This window comes from Sturnira hondurensis, unplaced genomic scaffold (assembly GCF_014824575.4).
Source record: "Sturnira hondurensis isolate 20B ecotype Veracruz unplaced genomic scaffold, ASM1482457v3 Scaffold0018725, whole genome shotgun sequence".
Taxonomy (NCBI): Eukaryota; Metazoa; Chordata; class Mammalia; order Chiroptera; family Phyllostomidae; genus Sturnira; species Sturnira hondurensis.
This window is the reverse complement of record NW_028091356.1, coordinates 535,009-555,436: the sequence shown is the minus strand read 5'-3', so window position 1 is coordinate 555,436 and position 20,428 is coordinate 535,009. Positions and strand designations below refer to the sequence as shown.

General features: G+C 43.3%; 1 protein-coding gene across 6 annotated transcripts in view; it reads right to left on the bottom strand.

Moving 5' to 3' along the window:
• Nucleotides 1-20,428, bottom strand: part of ST3GAL3 (ST3 beta-galactoside alpha-2,3-sialyltransferase 3) — a 191,320-nt gene that overhangs the window by 104,944 nt on the left and 65,948 nt on the right. For 4 of the 6 annotated variants that reach the window (XM_037069696.1, XM_037069695.1, XM_037069693.1 and 1 more), the window contains one exon: nt 10,738-10,785. The exons of the other annotated variants lie outside the window; for them this stretch is intronic. In XM_037069696.1, the coding sequence (XP_036925591.1) occupies nt 10,738-10,785 (48 nt within the window). Of the gene's footprint in view, nt 1-10,737; nt 10,786-20,428 lie in introns of those variants that run through there. 6 annotated transcript variants of the gene reach the window in all.

Sequence of the window (20,428 nt, the reverse complement as noted above, 5' to 3'; positions counted from 1 at the left end):
TCCCCAGTCCTCCCTGTTTGGGCAATTCTGGCCTTCGTTCCATTCCTGGAATTAGCCATGAGCTCTCTCAACAAAAAACTTTTTCTGAGAAACTGATTTTTCTACCTGGAATGTGTCCTCACCTCTTTATTTGGTTAATTCCTGCTCACTAGACCCGAGTTAAAATGTATTTTTAGAAGAGCATTCCTTGTCCCTCCTGTCTAGATTGCCCCTCTCACACGTTCTTTAACATGTCCTTACTTGCTCTCGGAGCCCTTAGATCCCAGTTTGGAATCATACATTTGTCAGATTATTTGACTGGTGTCTCTCCTCCATGGGACTAGCAGTTCTATTCAGGTGTCATCACTAACACTGTGCTTACCATATTAAAAGAACAGTGAATGAACAGCACCTTCTCTGATCTCAGGTGTTAGCCTAAGTGCCCTCCCCCAGCCGTGCTCATCACCAAACATACAGAACTTAATGCATTTCTGCCATTAGTTGCTCATGAGCCTGTAAGTCCGCATCTGCTGGTTTCCCCCCTCATTTTAGAAATAAGCCCCTTAAATTTCTTTCAAGCAACTTGCAACTACTTTCAAGGAACTGCTTTTCTGTCATTGCTGGCAAGTGGTGAGACTGACCTGGGTTTTGCCTGTCCAATGCGTAGAGACTGGGCAAAAGCTGGGTTGGCTAGACTCTTTCCTTCTTAAGCTAAGTGACGCGGGGGAGAAAACAGTGTGCTGAAAAGACAGATGACTTGCTGGCCCCTAGGTTCCAGGCACTGCCCTCCGTGTCCTTTCTGTGGGCCAGCTGTGTGGCTTTTAATTTGATTCTGTGAATACCTGTGTCCTTCCAGTAAATTCCTTTTTCTTGCGTTGGCCGGGGTCAGTTCCTGTTGCTCACAATTACACAACGCTAACTATGTATGTGATCTGTTTCTCTAGCACCTAATTAGGGTCTGGCCCAGAGTGGGTGTCCGTAACTGCCGAATGGATGGAAGAAAACACGGAATAACCAAATGGCCAAGGGAGCCTAATAAGTAGCCCTTAGTCCTGAATTCTTGGCCTTCCTCCACTCCTTACCTTGAGGGGGCAATGTCAGCGGTGGCGGCAATGGCGGCAGCAGTAGCTGCCCCTCCTGTCACTAGCCTGACCACCCTGTGCTCTAGTGCTTCCCTTGCTCTGGCCATTCCTGGCTCCCAGATCACTTCCCAGTCACCTGCCTGTGGAGAGCCTGACCTGGCTCTCCTTAGGCACTCTTCAGTTTCTAACTTTTACTTTAGGGCTCCTTTTGAGGACTCCAAATTTTCCAAGGTAATTCCCTCCTGTCATTTATAAAAGCCTAAAATTTAACCTTCTCCACCAAGATTTCCTGAGGCTCCTCAGTAACCAGTGACTGCCCCATCTCCAGTGGCGGGGCAGGCGGGGGTCTCAGCTGACCAGCACTGCACTCTCACATCCATAAGCTGTTACTGAACATGCCTCATCGTCACAAACAGTTCCTCACAGAGTCCCCACCAAGCAGAGAAGCAAAGCAAAATCTTTAGGAAACGTAAACTAGAATAGAAAGTGATCAGGAAGCGATTCACAGGCACAAAGCTCTGTGGATACATGTGCAGAGCTTCTGCCTCTTGGGTTTGGGCAAGGCTTCAGACCCCATAGCATCTCACTGTAGACAAACGTGTTCTTCAAACTGCCTGTGAACTCAGCATATACAATGGAAATGCTATCTGAGTGTACCAACTCTCAGGGACAATTTACCTCTGGGAACCTCGCAGTAAAACCTGGGTCTCCCTGGAAGTCCACTGATCCCTACTCCGTAATAAGAACGGAAGACTCTTGGACTCCCAAGTCAGCCAGACACCTGAGGGGACACTGATGTGCATGTATGGCTCTCCAGCACCTGAGGACTCTCCTCCCAGGTGTCAAAGCAGCAAGCCTGCAGCTGCACAGTGAAGGAGAGATGTTTAGTCTGGTGGCTCAGGCTTCCTGCCTCGCCCAGGCTGGAAAGCCTGGCAATACAAAAACCTCTAACGGAGGAGCACGTGTGTGTCCTTTGCATGGCTCCAGATGGAAAGTAGCCTCAATGATGCAAATCTCTGTTCTTCTCCTTCTGCACCTGCACCAAGTCAGACCTGCCAATGCGGAGAGTACTTTTTCAGACACCTAAAGTCTTTGAAATTAATCATTAACTCCTCTACTGCCATTTCAAAGGGATAAATTGGTGTTCTAAGTCATATAAGCTCCTAGAAGGTTCAGAAACTGGACTTAAACTAAAGGAGGCCATAAGCTCAAGTGTGTAAGCACCTCACAATGAAACTTCTCTGTACATAAGCAAAATTAACAGAATTACAACAAGAAATACACAGTGGGTTTCCTGTTATCGCAGCAGAAGCACATACAGACAGAAAACTCAGGCTCATGACATCAGTGAGAATTCAGGAGATTTAAACAGAACAATTAATAAATTTGAACTAAATGATACATAGAGGGAGATCGGGGAAGATGGCGGCGGAGTAGGACAAAGGATTTCGCTTCTCTCCATGCGCCGGAGAAGGACCTGGCTGATCTGCAGAAGAACACAGCAGATGCTAAACTGGGACTCAGCATATAAGAAGGCAGGACTCCAGAGACCGTAGCGGACACTGAATGACCAGAAGTTGAGGAGAGGAGACGACCACTGATACATAGAGTACCTTATGTCCAAAAAGTAAAGAATGCACATTCTTTTCAAGCATACATGGAACATTTATGAAAACTGACCATGTGTGAAGAATAAAATTTATGAACACTGAAATTTGTTTTTATTCAACATTTAATATACTCTATGAAACTCTGCATTTCATTTTGCTCATCATAATTCTACAATGTAAAGAGAATTATAAATGTTTCCATAGTGCCCTATTTAGAGAACCCTAAGTCCTCTCCTGCTTATCACAGCCTGGTGCATGAAGGTTATCACTTTCTATCCATGCGCTCATGTGTCAACAGCTGGGAGCACTGTACTGCAGCGAGACTCCACTGAAGCCTGAAAGGACACCCCCCTGCAAGTTCCCTGAGGCCCCTGTCCTACTCTCGGTTCACCTTTATGCCGCTGAGCCCCCAAATGGAATGTCAGGGATTACAGGAGCACACTGTGAGCCAACTGTGCTACTGGCATTGTGGGTCTCAGGTGTTCCCCTTCCTTTTTTCATTGTAAAGAATGACCACAAATTCCAGTCAGTTGTCACTGCTACGCTTCTGCAGAGAGGGATGCTTATTAAATAACTACTGCTGTTGAGAACAATGAATATTTCACATGAAGACAAGTCTGAGGAGCATTACTGAGGTACATAAAGTTTAGTTTATGGGATAAAATTATGGACTTCATTCTATCAGAAAACCACAGTGCTTTATATTAGAATACACAAAAGACAGGATAGGCCACTGGGCGAGAACACCCTGACCACACAGGAGAAGCCCTGCTGCTGGCTCTTCCTGAAAGGGGTCCCTGGCCCCGATCTCCATGCTGTGATGAATTGCAAAGTGCAGAAGGCATAAGGGTGGATGAAATGAAGACCCATCTTAACCAAAATAGGGCCCTCGTTTCTGAAGAAATGGCACTGCACAATCTCCAAAAAAAGTCACGGGCTACACTGAACAGGAGCAATACGTGTCACAGTTTGCATAGAGGAGGAAGTCGGGTGACAGTTACAAATGTGCTACAGACGAAGGGGAACTGCTATTAATCGAGCATCTACTGTGTATTCGTGCTGCTCTCAGTACCTTCACCTCTGCTCTCAGTTTAATCCTTACAATCCTATGAGGGAGGTCTCAGCTCCTTTTCACAGATGAGGAAACAGAGGCTTTAAGAGGGGCAAATAATGTGCCCAATATTCCCACCCAGTAAGCGGACTAGCTAGAATGTTGTTGATCCAGCCCAGGTTTGACTCTGAGACTTCATCATGTAATGCCACTGACTCTCACAGGAAAGCAAAAATGAGACCCTCATACTAGGAGAGCTGCTGCCATGAGAGCGATGACCTACTATTTGTCTCCCATCCCCCACCCAAGGGCGGTGTCAAAAGGCCCGTGTCGAAAGGCCCTAGCCCAACCCACACATGAATTATGGGAGTCCACAGAGGCTTGAGAGGGGCTGGTCAAAGTTCAAACAGCTCCCACATCATCTTAAGTCAGGGAAATAAATCATAATGTAGGCTCAATTAATCAAAGACAAACTAAAATAGGAAAAGCAGTTTTATAAAATAAACACAGATAAATTCACTGACCTGGACTAAATTAAGTGACCCAGTAAAATAACTTGGAGGTTCACAAATGGAAATCCAACCTCAAATGGATGTAGGTTGGCATGGGGGCTGGGGGGAGCGCCCCTGTGACTGAGCCCTCCCCTGTGCAGCACAGCCCCTCTGCACTGTGGCACTGCTGGGGGCCAGGGGAGAGTGGATCCTCCAGTGGTAGACGGAAGCCCCATCCCAGTGAAGGCAAAGTGGTCATGCACCAGTTTCCCCTCTGCCCTCGCAAAACAGATGTCTAGAGCTGGGCATGCAGTGAATTCAATTCGATTCATGATACCAGTGTGTCTGCACCGTGCCAGGTGTCCTGCAGGACGACTGAGGAAAAGCATGGCAAAAGAACAGCTGGGATTGGAAATAGAAAAAAATAGTTTGCTCTGCAGTCTGTGCCTTAAACTTCATGGAGCTCACCACCTAGCAGGTACATAAGTATAAATAACCACCGAGCAATTATTACATAAAACAGAAATGTGTCCCTCTCTCCAAACAAAAATAATTTTGTGTTTCCCAGCTGTTTGATTTGTACATGCTTACCAAATCAAAATGTAAAAAACTTACAAAGAATGAAGAGAGAACTATTTTAGACTCTCATCGAAAGTTAACTGCTACAAACATTTTCATGAATATCTTCTCAGAAATCTTGTTCCATAAATATATGTGTGAATGTGCATATATAATTTTACTTACATATTCAATATGTCAATATGTCTGTACTGTTCACTCAACAATATCCTCAACATCTTCGTCAATGAAAACAAAACTGCATTGTTATTTTCAGTGGCTACACAGTATTTCATTAGATAGATGCACTGCTATTTATGTAATCCTTATGTATCCATTAAGTGATGGACATTTTTGTTTCTATTATTCAACTCTTCACTCAACAAACATTTACTGGGTATCTATTACATGCCAAGTACTGTTCTCAGTACTGGGGATACAGTGATGAATGGGACAGGCAAGGTCTCTGGCCAAATGAAGCCGGCATTCCAGGGGGGAAGACTGATGATCTGAAGGAAGGATGAGTGCTAACAAGGAATAAAGACATACCTTCCTAGAGAAGGACTAGGTGTCAAAAGAGTAGATGACTTTAGATAAAGTGGTCTGGGAAGGTCTTCCTGCAGAGGTGACATCTGAACAGACACCTGTGGCAGTCAGGCAAAGCAGGAGAAATTCTAGGTCGAGGAAAACAGTGCATACAAAGGCCCTGCGGCAGAAAGAGATCTGGCGTACTCAGGGAGCAGCAGGAGTGCCATTGTGGCTTCAGGTCAGTGAGGGGCAAGTGGACTAATGTATAGAGATAAGCAGAGAGAGCCTGGAGTAGGAGCCAGCAAGTGGGGCCCTGTATGTCAGAGTTTGGATTTACTTTAAGTGCACCATGAAGTCACTGGAAAGATTTCAGTGCAGACAAGATACGATCTGATTTATATTTCTAAAGATTACTCTGGCTACAGTGGAGAATGGACTGCTGGGAGACAACTAATGAGCACACAAAGACCAGTTAGAATAAATGCTCACTTGTCTGAGAGAGAGATGATGGTAACTTGAATAGCAGTGCTAGAAAGAAGTGGCTATACAAGGACACACTGTAAAGAAAAAAAAAAAGCGAAGCCCTGGCTGGTGTGGCCACTGGGTTGAGTGCCACAACCAGCAAGGCACAAATTGAAAGGCTGCCAGTTTGATTTCCCATTAGGGCACAGTCTGGGCTGCAGGCCAGGTCTTGGGTTGGGGGTGTGCAAGAGGCAACTGATCAATGTTTTACTCATATATCCATGTTTCTCTCCCTCTTTTTCTCCCTCTCTCCCCTTCTCTTTAAAAAAAATAAAATCTTTTAAAAAACATTTTAAAAAAGATAGAAAAGGGTGAGAAAGAGGAAAAATCAAGGAAATTCTCAGGTCATAGTTTCAACAGTTGGGTAAATAGGGAAGAAAAAGTGGAAGAACAACAAGTAAAAATGTACAGATCCTACACATTTCATTAGATTTATATGTAAGTATTTTGGTCTGGGGGATATTGTAAATGATTTTTTAAATTTTTGATATTCAATTGTTTATTGCTTATATATAGAAATACAAATAATTTTTGTATTTTGGTCTTATATTCTATCATTGTGCTATATTCAGTTATTAGTTCTAGGAAGGTTGTTTCATTTTTGTTTTTTTGTTTTTGTAAATTCCTTGAAATTTTCTATGTAGGCAATCATGTCATCTATGAGGAGGCCTAATTTTACTTCTTCCTTTCCAATCCATACACTTTTATTTCTTTTTCTTGCCTTATTGCACTGGCAAGGACTTTCAGCAGTGGCTCCTGATCTTAAGAGTGGGAAGTCTTTTACCATTAAGTAGGATGTCTGCTGTAGGATTTTTGTAGATGCTCCGTATCAGGTAGAAGAAGTTCACACCTAAGCTTGCTGAGAGTTTTTTTTTTTAATCATGAGTAAATGTTGAATTTTGTCAGATGCTTTTTCTTCATCAACTGACATGACCAGTAGTTTTTCTTTTGACAGTTCACATGGTAGATTACATGGACTGAGTTTTTTAATGTTGGACCTTCCATTTCCAGGATAAACCCCACTTGGGTACCAAGTTGGGATTTTTTAGCCATTATTTCATTGAATATTTCTTCTGTACTGCACTCTCCTTTTTCTGGGAGTCTAATGATATAGATGGTAAACCTTCTGGTATTGTCCCACAAGTCACTGAGGCTCTGTTCAACTTTTTAAATGTTTTATTTCTTTCGTTATTCAGATTGATTGGTTTCTATTGCTTTATTTTCAAGTTCACTGATGCTTTTTCTTCTGCCATTTCCATTCTATTATTGAGCTCATTCAGTTGAGTTTTTAAATTCTGGGTTATTGTATTTTTTCTTTTTTAAAAAATATTTATTTATTTATTTTTTAGAGAGAGGGGAAGGGAAGGAGAAAGAGTGGGAGAGAAACATCAATGTGTGGTTGCCTCCCATGCGTCCCCTACGGGGGACCTGGCCCGCAACCCAGGCCCTGGCTACACCAGCCAGGGCTGTATTTTTTTTCTTATATCATCATTTAGTGCTTCTTTATACCCTTTTTAAATTATTTATTTATTTATTTATTTATTTATTTATTTTTAGAGGGGAAGGGAAGGAGAGAGGGAGAGAAATATCAGTGTATGGTTGCCTCTCGTGAGTCCCCTGCCGGGAACTGGCCTGCAACCCAGGCATGTGCCCTGACTGGGAATCGAACTGTGATCCTCTGGTTTACAGGCCCACGCTCAACCCACTGAGCTACACCAGCCAGGGCTGCTTCTTTATACCTTTTAATTTTTTTTTTTTTTGGTGTGGGGTGTTAACAGCTAACACCTTCTGTCTTTCTATTCATTGCAACAGTGTTTGCCCTTACTTTTGGAAGCATTTTTATAATAGTTCCTTCAAAGTCTGTCAGATTATTCCAACATCTGTCATCTCAGCATTGGCATCTCCTGATCGATTTTCCCATGCAAGTCAAGATTTTCTTGGTTCTTCACATGATGATGAATTTTGGACAGTTTTAATATTATGCTATTAAACCTGAGGTCTTATTTAAATCTAGTGGAAAATGTTGGTATTTTTGTTTTACCAGATAATCAACCAGGTTGGATTTAGGTAGCAAGTTCTGAGCAGCCTTCTGTGGGTTGTGGTTTCAAAGCCAGTTCCATTTTCAAAACCTATTCAGGTGTGCCTTCTGAGTGTGTCAGCTGGCGTCCAGTCTGGGACTCAGGCCACGGTCTGTTCCTTAGCTCAGTTCTCAAAGTCTTTGTTATGCTGGTTAGAATCAGATGCACGTATGCTGAGCTCAGGGGTTAGCCTGCAAGTTCATACACAACTTCATGGAGTCGCTTTCCTGAGATCCTCCCTCTGTTTTCTCTCGTACTTTCCAGTTCATTGGGCTTTCCCTTCTTGGTCCTCTTGCCAGAAAGCTGGGTTTGAGTTACCATATTCTGCCACCTGTTTCCCGATCTGGGGAAGATCGGGAAAATCTGGGGCCAAGCAGCAAGAAGGTGGAGAGAGAACAAAGCAACCAAATTTCACGTCACCCTCCTGGGATTACCGCTCCTCCAATCAGAGAGGAAGGTTTTCCTTCCTCAGTTTTCGGTGCCTGAAAGCCCCAGTGCTGCCACTGGCGCTGCCACCACTGCTGTGGAGCTGCCTGGGCACTAGGGCCTGAGAGGACAAAGGAAAAACCCTTGGGATTCCCGTCTGAGCCAGAGAGTCACAACGAGAGACCTTCTGGAATTCTCCCTGTGCCCTGGTGTCCATTGCTAGATTTTGGGCTGCCTCACATCCACTTCACAGGATACCAGAAGAAAAATGAGAAATTCACTGTCGCTGTGTTAGTGCTTTTAATTCTAGTCTTTCCCCACAATCTACCTGCTACTATTCGTATTTTAGAGTCTTCACATAGCTGCTAAACGCTTTATGTCCAGGCCTTTAGCTGCGTTCAATGTCAGAGGTAGATTCTTATATACATACCTTGTCTGTATACCCTGGTATGTGTATAAGCATCCATTTATGCAAAGAACATACCTAGGAGAAGAACTGCCAGGTTATGAGGTGTATTTAAATTTAGCTCGTCTTTTCCAAAGTGCTTGTAGCCAATTTACCCTCTGACCCGGAGAAACTCAGAGTTTCCACCGTACTACATTCTCACCAACACTGGAACATTAGGCTTTTTAAGTTTTGCTGTTTTGGTAGAAGTGTTGTGATATCTCACTGTAATTCTAATATGCACTCCCCTACATGTTAATTCAACCAAACACCTTTTCATAGGTTTATTGGCCATTTAGATTTCCTCTTTTGTGAAGTACTTACTCAGTTTTTTACCTGTTTCTGTACTGTTGTTTCTTTATTCCTATTGACCTATTGATTCTGTAGTTCTTTCTTAGCCCCGGCACAAGACTTTTATTGGTTATTTGTGTTGTGAATATCGTTTTGCACTCTTTATTGCCTTTTTACTCTTAATGGTATCTTTTGATTAACAGAAGTTCTTAACTTTAATGTAATCAAACTGATTAGTCTTTTCCTATAGAAATAAAAACTCTCTGTCCACTCTGCTTTAAAGTGACCGCCTCCATCTTAGCATTTTGGTGGAGGACACCGCACACAGTTAGGAGACAGCAGAATGGCAAAGGAGGGAGAACAGGCTCCAGAGCTGGACAGAGGTCAATGGCCCTGGACAGATTACTGCACCTGCTGAACATGAGTTTCTTTATCTGTAAGTAGGGATATAGTGTCTACCCTGTGAGATACATGCAATGCACTTAGCAGAGCACTGGCACACAGTAGGTCCTCAGTAAATAGGGGTAGCTATGACCATATTCTCTGAATATCGTTCTCTTGTCCACACAGCCACAACTGCCTGAACCTCATGGCTACTTTGTGAAATACCCGCCTATTGCATTCAAGGGGTGACTGTCCTCAGCAGGCCAGCAAAGTCTCCCTGTTATTCATAAGCAGCACCCACTACTATCTGCAACTAAAAATACAGAATTAATGCACAGAAATGCTCTTCTCATAAAGTCATGTCATTCCAGAACTCCCAGAGGGATACAATGGCAGCAGGCTGAAGAATCAAAGTAACCCCTTTCTGCTCACTGCCAACAGCACCGTCACGTGGAGCAGGCAGACACCCTCAGACATGAGAAAGCCAAGCCCAAACGAGCCTGGGTGATTCTGTGTGACAGGCACAGCTGTGCCAGGCTGTGCGTCCTACACTGTAGACACAGGGAGAAGAATGGGAGTGTGCCGGCCTGCATGAGTTTTGGGATGAGTGCACAGTAAAGTGCACCTCCTGGAGGCTGTGTGTTTGAGTGTACAGGGTGTACATGTAAACGTGCGATGAGGTTGTACAGGGTTGTGAGGTTGAGTGTACAGGGTGTACATGTAAACATGCGATGAGGTTGTACAGAGTTGTGTGTTTGAGTGTACAGGGTATACATACGTGCGATGAGGTTGTACAGGGTTGTGAGGTTGAGTGTACAGGGTGTACATGTAAACGTGTGATGAGGTTGTACAGGGTGTACATGTAAACGTGCGGTATGTCCTTGAGAAGCTGCGATGCTCTTACCAGCCTGGCATCCTGCTGAAAGCCCTGATGCTTGTCTTCTCTAGCGTAGCCAGAGCTTGGTGTCTCTCAATGCCCTCTGCCCTGCTCTCTGTGACAAAAAACGTTCCCTTGTATATAAGCCTGGACCACTCTGAATGAGGAAGGAGCATCTCCTGAAAACACGTCAATGCATACTTCTAAAACAACTGGCAGAGTCTTCTGGGTGTGGTATCCCACTGCTGCTTCCTAGACCTTAAGTCCCTAGAAAGGCTTCTTGAGGCTTTCCCACAATTCTGAGATATTCCATTGCCCACCCCCAGATTACCCCCACCCCCATCTTATTAGGCTCCATTTCAAATGTGGCCAATGTTGAGTACTCAAAGGATGATAGAGAGGGAGAGACTGGTACCTGAGCCTAGAGTTTGTCCATCGGAGTCAAAGGATAGAACCACTGAATCTGCAACACAAGAGGACAAGTTCATTTCTTTCTCCTTCTTACAGTGAAAAACCAAGCTCCCACTGGCTCTGCCCAAACCCTCCCCAAGGGAAAGCCAACTGCAATGGAATTTGGCTGCACAGACAGCTGGCACAGGTCTATGCCCACCATCCTCTGCGCCGGCAGGCCCTGCAAGCCCGGCCCCAGCCTCCTGCCACAGGGAGGACCACCTCAGGGCAGAGGGGCCTTGAGTTTCTCAAAGGCATTTTCTGCCAGATTAGGGGACAAGTTTACTTCTTTTTCCTTCTCATAGTGAAAACAAAATTTTTAAAAAGCAAACGGGAAATTTCCTCCTGCATCTAGTTTAAGACTCTAACATTTCCCTGCGACTTCTTCCTCTCTTTTCTTAGCCATATACCCAGTAGTTTATTATTTCTCCCCACCAAAAGGCTTAGAGTGGCCTATAGGAATTTATAATACGCAATGGAATAAAAAATGAAAAAGTCAAAGAAAGAAAAAATATTATGTAGTCAGGAAATGTTAGTGTACAAAATGCATGCCACAAGGACCTACACAAATGCTGTAGCTAGAATGAAAGCGGCCTGAGCATCCAAAGAGCCAAAGGAGAAAAAGAAGTTACAAGACTCAGTGCCACATTGATTCAATCACTTGTTCGTTCAACTGTTCAGTAAATATTTATTGGGCACCTACTATGTGTAAGATACTATACTTTGAAACATAGCAGTGAATAAAAAAAGCATGGTCTCTACCCTCATAGATCTACCTGCCACCAGTCTCGGAGAGAGAAAAAGTTACCGAACAACACATTATTTAACTAAAACCTAATTATGTAAAAAAGAAAAGAGTGCTGCGAACATTTCTATTAGGAACCAGACGAGTTTAGAAGGTGAGTGGGCATTGGTTAGGAAAGGCTTCCCTAAAGAAGTGACCCCTGAACTAACAGCTGAGGGAAAAGTAAGGGTTAAACCTACTAAGAATGGAATGGGGCACTCCAGGCTGAGACACTGTCCCTTGTGGGGAACTAGAGCGAGATGCCACAGGGTGCTCCACAGCAACTCACAGACCAAAACATAAAAGCGAATACTCTAGAGTGACCAGAAAGAAATTTCTCTTCTGGGTTTCTATAAAGTGTGATGAAGCCGATGTTAAAGACTGTATCTTCCACAACATTTCTATAGTAATTAACTGTGAATCTTGTATCACTGTTTCTTATAACATGACCAGTGCAAATGATGGCGGAAAGCTGGCATACAGTTCAATGAAAACAGCTGTAAAGGACACCAAGATCATTTAGCCTAGGATAACCTCAGAGACCCCAGACTCCACAGGGACCACACTCAAAGGCTCACTTGTTACAGATGAATGCCCGCTGGACGGTCCTAGGACCGGGGCCTACAGCCGCTCCTCCACCCAGCATTATTCTTCAGACTCCAATCTGCATTTTCTCTTGGTGCACGTGGCAATTCAACACAATAGTTGCCGTAACTGTAAGTATCTGTCCCCACTGCTAGACTGTAAGCCCCAGAAAGGCATAGCCCATATCCGCTCTATTCACTACTACATTACCGGCACAAGATCTGGCGATAACTACTTGGTGAATAACAATTCTAGAGAAATGAGTGGGCCACATACCCTTCAAGCAATTTTTCACACATACAGGGTCCAGCAGAAGTAAGGCCTGCTTGAGTGTCGGTACGGTAATAATATGGGTGTAATACTTTATAGTTTTAATTCGAACATTTTGCCTAAAGTGTCATATAGTGTGCTTGAATGTGATATTGTTATGTTACAAGATTACATGCTTATAATTTTGTAATAAAAGAGGAACATGATCTGTGCTGGACCCTGTATTTTTTCCTCATAACCAAGTGTTTATGAAGCACTGGGTGGCAGAGAAGAGAAGATACGGTTTTATATAGGAATCTAGAAGCAGATATTTTGTATTGCTAGTTAAGGGCAGATTCATACACTTTGAAACCTACCAAGTAAAAGGTAGGGTTGACATCTTTTTGAAAAAATGTAAACGGAAGCACAATTAGTACACTTGGCTAAACAAACAGGTGACCGTGATGTGAGAGACAATCAATGTCGAGCTGTTAAAATTCTACTTCTTTGTCACCATTTCTCACATTTGTCTCCTCTTTATGCCACTGTCCTTTCAGAAAAGAAGTCCCTGTTTCTCTCTGTCTCTGAGTTTTTTTAATTGAATTTAATTGACATTGGTTAAAAAATCTATATAGATTTCAGGTGTACAATTCTATGACACAGCATCTGTATACTGTATTGTGTGTTCACCACCCCAAGTCAAGTCTCCTTCCATCACCATTCTCTCGGAGTTTTATTGAGGTATAACCTACGGACTATAAAATTCACTCATTTAAATGTATGATTCAATGATTTTTAGAAACTTTACAGACCTGTGCAACTATCACCACATGCAGTTTTAGAACATTTCCATCACCCTAAAAAGACCCCTTGTGCCCATTTAGAGCCGCTCCCTGTCCCCACCTCCAGCTGCAGGCGACCACTGACTTACTTTCCATCTCTACAGGGTTTGCCTTTTCTGGACACCTACCTGCCTGTCCTTTTCCGCTGGGACCGTTCTGACAGCCTCCTAACCACACGCCTGCCTTCAACTTAGCCCATTTCCATCATCCTTTACACTGCTACATGATCTTCCTAAGACGTATACCAGATAAGTCCAAGTTCTGACATTCAAGGTTTTTACCACATTCCCTCATTTGCCACCTCTAATAGACCTCATGTCCCAGATACGCCAAACTACTTCCATTTCCCCAAAGAGGTATGTGCCTCATATCTTCAGACATCAGACATCTGTTCTGCCTGTTTGCATGAAAAAAACCTCTCACTTTTCCAATAAGACCCAACTCAATTACCCCTTCTCTGATCCATTCTGCCTATTCTCCTCTATAGGCCATCGCTGTGCTGCTATACGACGTTACTATACTACACTATACTCCTGTTCCCCTTTCTTTTTTCTCTCATTAAACTGTGAGTTCCCCGAGGACAAGGATTGTCTATTCATTTTGAGGGTTTGATGCCTAGCTCAATGACCAGCACACAGAACTAGTCAATAAGTTTAGTAAACAAAGGAATACAGTAGTAAACGCCCTTGCTTTCTTTCAAAGGTGACGTTTTATCTGAGTGGCATTTCCCACGTTGGGGGAAAATGCATTATGTATCTAGATTCTCATTCAATTCAAGTCAACCTTGAACTGTCCTTGTGCTGGGAAGCTTCAGAGGTTCAATAAAGCTTCTGGCCTCATTCTAAGAAGACAAAAGCAGTCCCACCAAGTCAGTGCAGGGAGGATGAGAAGATTGGCCAAGGAGCTTTCCAGGTGAGAGGTCACTGCCCAAATTAACAATAAAAACAGCATCTCAACTTTTTATTGCAGTTGACAAGTATTTTTTCCAGTTGCAATTCACTTTCTTTGTATTCACAAGCAGTCCTGAAATAAATTCTTCAACTTTTCAAACTAAATGTAAAGAAAAAAGGCTAAGGACTAACTAAAAACCTAAAACTTAACAAAAAGTAAAAGAAAAAAGACTCAATGTTAACAGTGGTTGTCTGTGGGAGAAAGAATTACAGATAGTGTTTATTTTCTGTATTTTTAAAAAAATTTCTATAGTAAACACGTGTTACATTATCATTAAAAAGTTAAAAAAAAGAACTCTCTCACCCAGCTCTGGGACTGTACCCTCTAACTCACTGGTACTGGTGCGGAAGGACAGGAGGTTCCTGACTGCCTTCGCTGTTCAGCTTTTCTCCTTAATTACTGCGGTGTCCTTGCTTCGTGCCACTTAGACATGCCTCAGCTACAGCAATCCCTAAATAGACTGAGTTTTTCAAAAATTCCTCCCTCCTTCCCACAAATATTATCAAGTACCTACAATGCGCCAGATACAGGCATATCTCTGTCAACGTAAGAAACGTTCAAACCTGTAGAGAATTTTCCTGAGTTTTTATCTGAGCCAAACTGATGACAATTTCTGGGAAACAAAATTTCAACAACTGAGAAAATGCACTGCAGAATGGCAGTCAGCACCTTACTTTATACATTACAATCAAAAGAGGGGGCGTAAGGGGGTCACATGAAAACAAATGGTGTTAGGTTAGGGAGGCGGGAGAAAGCAGAGTCGGGAAACCTTGGGGACTGGATAAAATGTAAAACGACAGATACGTATGCCTTACACAAGTGGGCATAGGATAGTTAACAGTCAATAATGAACAACGAGAGGATTTGTGGGCTTCTCCTGGGGCAGGCCTGTGCCTTGAGGGACCCGGAAAAAGGAAATTGGACATTCCAAAGGTATGTTATCATAGATGCAAAAAGACCACAGACAGGCTCAGTGAAGGCAAAGATTAACCTCTGTTAGGGAAAAACACCGGGCTAGAACATGACTACCCGCCATGAACTGCTTTTGGTTAGAAAGTTGTAATTTCATCTCTATGTGGTTGCTTCAGGTCTTTGAGTTTGTAAGGCTGCTGTGCAGGCCTCCCGAGCTGGTTGGGCATTGCATGTGGCCCCTTTTCTTCCACACCTCATTTTATTGTGCTTCACAGATGTATTTTTTTTACAAACTGAAGGCAAGACTCTCCACCAGCAAAAAAGACTACAACTTGCTTTATTGCGATACTCACTTTACTACAGTGGTGTGGAACCGACTTTCAATATCTCTGAGGTGTGCCTGTACTAGAGAAATGGAGCCAAATAAGAGATAGTTTTTGCTTTCCAGCCAAGGAAGACAGACAAGTTAATAACCACTGAAAATAAAGTGCAATGGGCATGTCAGGGGTAAGCACCAAGGAGATGACAGCCTTATAGGAAAGAAAAGTGAGAGTTTTCAAATACTGTTTCCGGCGGTAGTGAGATGCTCCCAGAGCATGTGTCTGTAAACTGAAGAAGACACAAACGAGAGAGGAGAAACTTCTGAAGGAAGTTAGGGACATATCTGTGTTTTGTGTAAATTTTGATGGACTTCGCTTTGAGCATTAAAGCCAGTAAGACTTGAGAGTCAGTTTGGCCAATCATTATGTGTGTTTCTTCTAAAGGATGTAAGGCCATTTTAGTAACAATCCACTTTGACAGCAAAAGGGAAGATTTGGTATTCAACAAGTTCAGAAGTTTGTTTTGCAAGACACAGAGCAAGAATATCCAGACTTCTCTCTATCAGGCTAACAAACACATCATTTTTATTGCAAGCAGCCCGGCCTCCAGCTGCTCCTGGCTCCCAGGCCAGAGGCAGCCATGTGGTGAGCTGTACAAGTGACTGAACAGAATTCCAGACCTAAGGGCAAGAGAGTTTTGCTGCATGTGACTTGTTCAATGAGGAAACCTAGAATTTAATGGAAATCTTTTATTACGGTCAGATGTTTCCTGTGTCTGGTTTCTGAAGCAGATAAAGGGGGCATAAAGAGAGTATGAAGAATGGGGCTCTGACTTGCTAGCTGCTGGAGAGGCTTCCAAAGCTCCAATTATGCAGTGAACCAGCTATGTTTTCTGATCCCACCTGTCGTGGTTACGTACACAATCATCACATCACATACATTCTGCTAGCCACCATGTGTAAGGCTTAGACATGCAAGAGTTAAAAAAAATTCCCTCAAATGGCTAATAGGTAAAAGAAGGACACATACAAAGCTAAGCATTCTGTAGTTAACAATACTGTGTTGTATAACTGAAATCTGCTGAGAGAAGGTCTGCAAATGTTCTCACCAGACGCATACACACCAAAAGGTAACCATGTAAGGTGATGGACGTGCTAATCAACCTTACTGTGGTTATCATTTCACAGCAATGTGTGTATAGTAAATCATCATGTGGTACACCTAATAAATGTACACAATGTAATTTGTCAGTTAGATCACAATAAAGCTGGGGCGACAGGGAGCTAAGCTGGGTACCTGACCCAAAGGAAGACAACCCGTAGACTGGTTACCCATCTATAAGGCCGGTAAGTTCCAACTTTCAGAGACCTGAACTGGAAAGTGCAGAGAGTCGGGGCCATTGACAGGAGACAGCAGACAAAGAGCAGAGACTGGGAGGTTACAAGTGGGTCCAAATGCTGGGCACTGGGGCCCACCTCGATGGCAGGGTGTCAGAGTGAAGAACAACAACCCTTAGACCCAGCTGTCCCTCCAGGGGCAGTCTCTATGGCAGTTTTACCATGAATCAACCTTTCACGGGTCCTTTAGCTTTCCCTCAGTTCCCTTGAGGCTTAAGCTATAATTGAGAGTCTCTTTTTCATGTGTCTTGCTATCTTAGAACTGGCAGGGGTGTCCAACCTTCTGGCGTCTCTGGGCCACACTGGAAGAAGAGTTGTCTTGGGCTACACATTATACACACAAACACTAACAAAAAACAAAAGAACCTCAAAATGTTAAGTGCATTTATAATTTTGCATTGGGCCACATTCATAGCCATCCTGGGCTGCAGGCTGGAACACCCTTGGCTCACTTCCTCTACTCTCCAGTCTTCACGCTTTAATACTCTGCCTTCCTGACAACTGGGTGCAAGAGGCAGACCTGACACCAGGCTGGACCTGCTCCACGTACGACTCACCCCACAGGGCCTGAAATCTTGGGAGCAGTAGAAGGCCCTACTTAGACCTTCGGTCTAAGCTATGTTCTCCAATCTAGCTTTATGAAAGAACTCTCAACTTCCAGGGTTTATTAGTAGCCATATGGCCACCTGTGTCTTGTTCTACTTTCTCCATTGCTTAGATCCTGGAGGAGTGGGGGGTGCGGTGGAGGGAGCCAACCCCTTGTTCTAGCCCCTCAATTTCTTCCCTAACCCCAATTCCAAATAAACAAAACCTGAGTAAAGAGATTCCTGAAGTACATGCACAAGAAAGTCTGAGGACAGAAAATTAAACAAAAGCATTAATTTATGGGAATGTGGTATAAAGAAAACAACCAGTGAAATAATCAAAGTGATAGGAGCAGCAGGACAGAGAGCCAGAGGAGGTGAGAATTGGTTACAAGAAGGAATGTGGCCACAAAATGTGGCAAAGAGGTGGAAGAAGCTGATGGATGTAAAGACACCACAAAGGTATCTTTAGAAGGTCATCTGTAACTTTCGTGGGAACAATTTCTGTATAATGACCGGACTGTGAAGACTCAGCTGTGAGTGAGTTAAGTGAAGGCTGTTGATATATTGGGTTGGCCAAAAAGTTAACTTAGTTTTTTTCCTTGTGATGGCTCTAGCAGTGCTTAGTTGTCTTAAACTTCATTCGAAACAATTTTGCTAGATTTCTAAAAAGATTTTATTTATCTTCAGAGGGTAAGGGAAGGAGAGAGGGAGAGAAATATCAATGTATGGTTGCCTCTCGTGCATCCCCTACTGGGAACTGGCCTGTAACCCAGGCATGTGCCCTGACTGGGAATCGAACCGTGATCGTGTGGTTCATAGGCCCATGCTCAATCCACTGACCTACGCCAACCAGGGCTCAATTTTGTTAGATTTCATTGACAGCTGTTATACATCAGAGCACATTTTTTTAAAAAGTATCAAAATTGGTGAATTTTGTGAAGCCATTTTAATAATGAAGATAGAAGAAAATGTGCAACATTTTCAGCATATTATGCTTTATTATTTGAAGAGCGGTAAAAATGCACCTGAAACGCAAAAAAAGAAAAAAGATCTGTACAGCGTATGAAGAAGGTGCTGTGACTGATGGAACATGTCAAAAGTGGTTTGCAAAGTTTCTTGGTACTACTGACATTTTGTGACAATAATTCTCTGCTGTGGGGCTGTCTCATGCATTGGAAGATGTTCAGCAGCACCCCTGACCTCTACCCACTAGAAACCAATGGTGAGAGACAGCTGACATACTCTAAATGTCCAATCAATAAAGTTATTGGTGAAAATGAAAAAATGTATCTTTATTTTGTGGAAAATCTAAATGAAATTTTTGGCCAACCCAATAGCAGACTTATTTCACGAAGTTTTCCCTCAGATTTATGTTATTAATTTAACTTACCAAACACGTATAGAATTCTTACTAAGCTCAAGAGACTGTATGAGAAGATCAGGCACGGTACCTGACAAGAAAAGAGTTTACGAACTATTAGGAGGATAATTTGGAGACACAAGTAACTATATTATAGACCTCTAGAGAAGCTGCTACAGGAGTTCAGATACCAGAGGGAGAATTTTCGCTGGGAGAACCTGGGAAGACAAGGAAGAGACAGCATGTGAGCTGGTGTGAGACGGCATCACATCTCTCTGTCCTGCTGCTCCTAGCGGGCTGCTCTGGGGGGTGGGAACAGCTAAGGAGAAGCAGTGATGCATGGAAAGCGAGGGCTGTGTGGTTTCAGGAAGGTAAAAACATACCTAATTCACCTATCACCTCTTTTGGAAGGTAAAAATACATGTGACTAAAAGGGAACTAGACAATACAATCTATTTAGACTTTCAAAAAAGGCTTTGACACATCAAAGACTATTTTTAAAAAGTGAGTCACCATGAACTTGAAAAAGAAACTGCTATGTCATCTAGAAAACAAAAGGCACTTGGCTGAGGATCAGGGACAGGTCGGCCCCTGGAACGTCACCCACAGGGAGACCAGGAAGACTGGGGTAGCTGGCATTCTACTAGGCACCACCCTCTGGGAAGAGGGGGGGGGCATGCAGGAAGGGTGGCACTGCTCACAAACATCTGTGTGCACAACAGAAGCAGCTGGAATAAAAATGGACAGGCACGTGCTAAAACTGACGGGGAGACCATGGGATGAGGAAGTGAACTTCGGGGCTGTGGAGGAGCTTTCGTGCTGGTGCCCTAGAAGGGGGAAAGGGAAGGATTCTGCACAGGAACCAGTTTGCTGACCCCTGACTTAGATCACACACACACTTATTCAACACCCCTCCAATGACAGGTGAGACTGTTGCGGAGGTGAAGTACACAAGAACAAAGGGGACACCCGCAACAGCAGTTGGGAAACTGGAAAAAAAACAAGTAGAACTGACTCAGCAAACCCAAGAAGCTGAATGCTTCACTTGAAGCAGGGAAAGCAACCTAAAACACACCACAGAACTCCATGAAGACTGGTCTCCAGCAGCAGCAGGAACCGCTGGGACTGGGAGAGAACACTAAAAGCAAGACACCACACTTTTAAGTATGGGCTGACAGCCAAGATCAGAAAGCATTAGAGAAAAGTACTTAATGTAAAGACGGAGACCAAACAAACAAAAGAAGAAATTCAATGTGGAAAAGCAAACAATACACACAAAGGTGACAACTTAGAAAAAATCATTCAAATCATCAGAGAAGTATTTTATTCATGAAACAGGTAAAACATATCATTTTCTTTCTTGAAATTTTAAAATATATAATATTTACTATATTTTTTCATTACCATTTAGTCCCCTTGTATCCCCCTGCTCCCAGCAATCATCACTGTTGTTCATGAGTCCTTTTTCCTTTTTGCTCAATTCCTCCACCCCTTAACCTCCCCCACCCCCACTAGCTGTCATCTGTTCTCTATCTGTGAGTCTGTCTCTGTTTTGCTTGTTAGTTCAGTCTGTTCCTTAGATCCCACTTGTGAGTGAAATTATACGGTACTTGTCTTTCTCTAACCGGCTTATTTCACTTAGCATAATGTTCCCCAGGTCCATTCATAC